Raw genomic sequence first — 5,482 nt, forward strand, 5'->3', positions numbered from 1 at the left:
CATACGGCTTTAAGAAAAAAACCAACCTCCTCATAAACGTTGCCTCCAGCATTATCGATGCTATTATTAGCATTTCTCAAAATTTTCAAACCCATTTGGGCGCCCAACTGGCCCAAAATAACACACCTCCATAGAATCCTGCGGCCCGTCCGCGGGAGCCCAGGAGGAAAAGCGTGCCGTGCGCAGCCGGCGCGCGAGGAGAATCGAGGAGGTAAGCGCCGTGAGGAGGAGAGTGTCGCTACTTTCAAATTATCAAGGGGTTTTAAATCAGCTCATTCCACGTGAGAGAGAAGTTGGCGCGCGTATTATATTCGCGGCGTACATTGTTTTGTTTCACACGGAATGCAACGATGAACGAGCCTCCTGACCGACAGAAGGTGATCGAAAAGTACCTCCAAGGGTTACATCATCATGAAGACGGCTACTTCCATGGCTACCTGATGTCAGACGATGAGCTTAAGCTTTTTGAGAGGTCCTTGGCTACCGTCAACGAGAGGTATGCTGTGCGAACATCAAGAGATCTGAACAAGCCGCCTAAATGTAAGGATGTATCGACTGCTTCTTAATGTTTCGCTCTGCGCGTAGATTTATCATTGTAAAACGCAGTAGTAGTTTTAACCAGGGACTCAACCTGGCAGAACGAATTGTTTTCAGTTGCGGTTATTGCGCAACACTAGACAATTGATTCATCTTGATTCGCCTTTTTGAAGATGGGGTTATATATTGTTCTGGTTACCGGTTCAGAGTTCCCCAACACTTATTTCATTCGGTTTGAGTGGAGTATTGTTCTGGTTACCGTGACATGACCCGATCTTCAGAAATTCTGATCAATGTAAAAATAACTGAACTGTTATTTTTGGGTTTTTAGTCATGATTATACAACCGCGCACGCAAGGTAACCACGACTACAAAAAATGAAAGGTCTGCCCTTGTGCTCTTTACATATTTGCTTTGGATTCAAGATAGAGCTGCGTTTGGGCGTTTGTTTTGTATGCATCTGCACTTTTTTTAACATTGAAAAAGCAATCGCGCGCAACACGACACACTATTTGCGGTGGGGCTGTACTCATGTCGTGACACGGCCGTGTGTGCCATCCGTGGTGCTGCTAGAAGTGTGAATTGGATGTCTAGAGCAGGGCATAGGCCTGATGTTGAACTCTGTATATGAGCTGAAGCTGCAGCGTCGAGCTTTTTGTCGTATTTTATTAAAATCCCAAGGCCCAACCAAACTGTAGCAGGTTGGTGCTGCTTTTAAGTTGTCACTTTTTAAGACCATACAAAAAGTATGGGTAATTTATAATAATAGTGATAATAATTATTATTCTTGTTGAGGAGAGACATTTTCTTGCTAGAGGAAGCGCATCTTAGTTTCTTTGCTGCCATTACATTACACAAACTAAAACTATATTTGATATTGCCCTTTGCCATGCATATATCTAGGCACCTTCATTAAACCGTCTTTATTGTTTATTTTCAGCCAATGTCGTCTTCTCCATGATCCACTCCGGGTGCAGAATCTCTCTAAACAATGTACCGTTTGTGTTTGTCAAAGAAACCGTCAAAGTCTGCATATTTGGAACGGAATACTACAAAAAGACTCGAGAGAAAAATAAAAACCAAGTATGTTACATGGTGATGCACTTGCGAATGTTTCAGTGTCATGCAGATATCCAGCAGCGTTCCAAATTTAAAGATTGTGTACAGGCAGTGTAAAGAGGATTTATTTCATGTTACTTTAGGTTAGGTTACTTTAGGTTTACGCCAGAAATAAATATTGTTGATTTCATTTACAGGGTTCAAGCACCACTGACTGGCCGAAGAAGGTGTACGAGAAGAAGCGAATGAACCTCCAAGGCACAAAGACGAAATGGTCTGCAGCAACAATGAATTTGAAGTGGATTGAATTGTACCCAGATTTCCAGGTACTTAATATGCAACCAGAAGTAAAAAATATTTGCGGGTTATTTTCTGGGCACCTTTATCATGGTATTTAGGTCTGCAAGCAGACACGAAACAAGCAGTTTCAAAAAAAAAAATTCTTATGTTGTCCTTGCAGTGGCTCGTGAGAAATTTGTAGCTGATGTCCACTATCATTGCTTCTACTTCTGGTGATAGTAGGGAGTTTTAGTAGAGGGATCCGATAAGGATGCCTCCTCTCCCCTCCGACAGCCTTGAACACGCGTTGTGCATCGTTATGGTATCGTTATCGGGGCTAAAGAACGGCCTGGTAAAACTACCTAATATCGGCTGTTCCTGTTGCCCTTGGTGCACAGTGCAGACAAATTTGTCGTGGCATAAGATGGGGCACATTAGACTTAGTTGACGTGTGCTCAATGAAAGGTTAAGCTAGTTAACCAACTAATTCAAACAGCAATGATTATTATGGTTTAAAACAGCGTGCCAATATGAGGACAAACTGAAGACGAGACAGAAGACAGCACTGAACTAACAACAGAAAGTTTATTTCCACTATTTCCAGTATATATACGAGTACGCGTGGGAAATAGCAAAAAAAAAGTGCGAAAGATAAAAAGAGTACAACATATACAGTCTCGGCATCCAAGCCGAGACTATGTGTTGTACTCTTTTTATCTTTCGCACTCTGCTTATTTTGGTATTTCCCACGTGTATATATAATGGACAAGTGGAAATAAATTTCGACTTGTTAGTTCAGCGCTGTCTTCTTTCTCGTCTTCACTTTCTTCTCATCTTGTCGCGCTGTTTTATACCATAAAGTATGCTCAATATACGTACCAATGCCTACTTTCTAGGTGGACCTTCGCCAGCCATGCGTCCAGACAAAAGAGGGTCGGCTGAAAGCAGACAAGGCCAAGCAACTGCAGGAGGCGCTTGACGCAGAGCAGCAGACTGTGGCCAGAGAGACGCGGATATACATTAAAATTGCCAACTGCGGTTCCCATCGTAACCATGGTTTCGAGGACATGGAAGCTTTTAGCCAAAACATGGACAAGAACATTGCTGAGGGAATTGAAATGTTGGCAAGGGAAGGAATTACATCTGTATCAGATGTGAAAAAGTGCCTGCACTATTAGGTGCGCGACATACTTTTTGCAAACAAGGAAAGGCCTGATAGCAGCTGCAGGGCCTTTTTCCCAACACATCGTGATATCAGCAACCAGATCCAAGCTGTTCTTAAGAAAGACCGCTTCAGCACAGTTGATCAAGAGAATGCTAGCATCCTTATTGAAAAGATCAGGGGTGAGCAACCCGAATCCTCCATTTTCTATCGGCCGTATGCAGCACGCAGCTGCGTGGGTAGCAACGACTCGAACAACGTGGAAGAGAGCATTGCCAGCGAGTGTGAACACACGTTGCTGTTCTGCTTCCAAACAAAATTCATGAGAAACTAATAAAGAGTATGGAGGCTCAGTAGTGTGCCTGGACGCAACACACAAGACTAGTGACTATGCCTTACCACTTTTCTTGCTTGTTGTGAAAACACCGTCTGGATACACACCTGCTGGTGTGTTTATCGTACAGTTTGAGACGACCCACTGTATCGGTGATGCTTTAGACGTTTTCAAGCGGTGGTGTGATAACTGGTCCCCTCAGTACTGGATGGTAGGTTACAGCAAGGCAGAAATAAGTGCCATCAAGCAAGTGTTCCCAGAGAGTCAAATCTCCGTGGGTGACTTCCATAGACTACAAGCATGGCAAAGGTGACTGCGCAGAAAGGAAAACAGCATATCCGATCCGGATGGGGCCCTGAGACTCATGAAACGCTTAGCCAGTGCTTCAAATCAGGATGAGTTTGGCAAGGCATTCGAAGTCCTTGTTGCCTCAGAGTATTGGAAAAATAAAAAATTCCGCAGTTACATTGAAGCTGTGTGGCTCTCTGTAAAGGACCTGTGGGTCATGTCTTACAGGCTGGAGTTTGATGTTGTCTTGACCACAAATAACGACATTGAGGCCCAAAACAAGGTGTTGAAGGCACAGAATGTGAAAAGTGCCAGTGGGAAACGGTCTTTGACATCCCTAATCACAGCTGTCGTCCATGGCTACCTTCCCGCCAAAGAAGTGAAATTCCATGAGGCAGCAAGGAGGCAGTCATCAGTGTACAGACAGTAGAGCGAAAATATTCCTGCATACCTGCACAACCGGCCTCACGGGTTCGTGAAAGATATGCTGAGACGGCTCGTTAACGCAGAGGAATACACCCACACAGACCTGAAAGAGCTGCCCAGTGAAGGCATGTTCTCGGTTCATTCTGAAAGAAGTGATGATGATGTGTACACAGTCGACTTCACCAAGCTATCGTGTACCTGCCCCGACTTTAGAAAGCAAAAGTACCCATGCAAACACTTTTGTGTTGTTTTTAAGTTCAGCGACAGGTGGCGCTTTTCCTCTCTTCCGCAGAGTTACCTCAGTCGACCGCAAATTACACTTGGAACTGTCCAGAATTAGAAACAGCTTCTGAGATTCCCCTTGTCAATGAGCCCGGCCCTTCTGAAGTGTCTTCACAGGCTCTTGGTACAGCAGTATCGGAGCCGGACACTCCTTTTCCCAATGAGCCAAGCTTTTTTTCAAGTGCCTTTACAGCCTGTGGTTGCTATGGTTTCTGAGACAACAGCCCCCTCTGTCTCGGGGTTGAGCCAATGTATAACCGAGGAACTTGAAAAGTGCAGTTCCCTCCTTTACTGCTGCCACGACGTTCAAACACTGTTGGAGGCTAGGGGCTTATTGCAAGTCGCCTTCCGTAAGTTGGCTGAATCTGTGCCACAGAGTTCTGGCCTTCACATTCGAGGCTCACCGACAAAGGGATGCTCGTCTCTTAAGCCTCTTCCAAAGAGAAGGTGGCTATAGTGTGCTGTCACTCTGCCATTGATTCGTTGATTCTTCACAGGTGCTTTGCCTCGGACTGCTAGGAAAGGATCAGTGGAAAACTTTAGAGATTGCCACTCAGTGTTTTTTTTTCATTTTGTTAATGAATTGCGAACTTTACAAAACTCAATTTTTACCATGCATAATTTGGGCTTAAGAGAGTGTTTGGACATCTGTAAATACGTGTAAATATTTTTTTAGAATGTTTAGAGCTTTTAAGATTAATATGCTATGTTTTATGCTAGACTCCATTGTAGTCATGCAATTGCAACATTGGCAACGGCTGTGTATGTGTAGAAATACTGCCTTAATGTTTCGTGTCTGTGACTCAATTCATTGATTCTATAAAAATATGTTTTTAGGCTTGTGCTTTCAATGTATGTGTATAAAACTGTTTGTAAAGTTGCATCCCTTGTCTACTTCCATGAAAGTGCTTGCTTTTATACTTCCTTTTACCATTTTAATATAGCAGCTATTGTATATGAAGACATTTTATTGCGTTTTTGTCTGGTGGTTGCTCCAAGAAATATTCAGTAGCGTGCTTGTAATATGCATCGACTGTAAATGAAGCACATTTGAGGAATGCCTAATGTGCACCAAGAGTTTCGTTCGAAAATGTGAAGTATGGTTAAATACACAC

The 5,482-nt window shown here is 43.5% G+C and overlaps 1 protein-coding gene across 1 annotated transcript; it reads left to right on the top strand.

Moving 5' to 3' along the window:
- The first annotated feature begins 350 nt into the window (after positions 1 to 350).
- Positions 351 to 3,772, top strand: LOC140217284 (uncharacterized). Its single transcript, XM_072287700.1, has 3 exons — positions 351 to 496; positions 1,478 to 1,604; positions 2,772 to 3,772. Exons 1-3 carry the CDS (start codon positions 351 to 353, stop codon positions 3,051 to 3,053), a joined length of 555 nt encoding a protein of 184 aa, XP_072143801.1. The 3' UTR covers positions 3,054 to 3,772.
- Positions 3,773 to 5,482: the final 1,710 nt, after the last annotated feature.

Source organism: Dermacentor andersoni, chromosome 4 (assembly GCF_023375885.2).
Source record: "Dermacentor andersoni chromosome 4, qqDerAnde1_hic_scaffold, whole genome shotgun sequence".
NCBI lineage: Eukaryota > Metazoa > Arthropoda > Arachnida > Ixodida > Ixodidae > Dermacentor > Dermacentor andersoni.

Bases quoted from the DNA above. Each gene is read 5' to 3' on its own strand.
- LOC140217284 (XM_072287700.1), top strand. From the start codon at position 351: ATGAACGAGCCTCCTGACCGACAGAAGGTGATCGAAAAGTACCTCCAA. The intron at 497-1,477 runs GTATGCTGTGCG...GTTTATTTTCAG, and splicing joins TTGGCTACCGTCAACGAGAG to CCAATGTCGTCTTCTCCATG. The intron at 1,605-2,771 runs GAAAAATAAAAA...CCTACTTTCTAG, and splicing joins TACTACAAAAAGACTCGAGA to GTGGACCTTCGCCAGCCATG.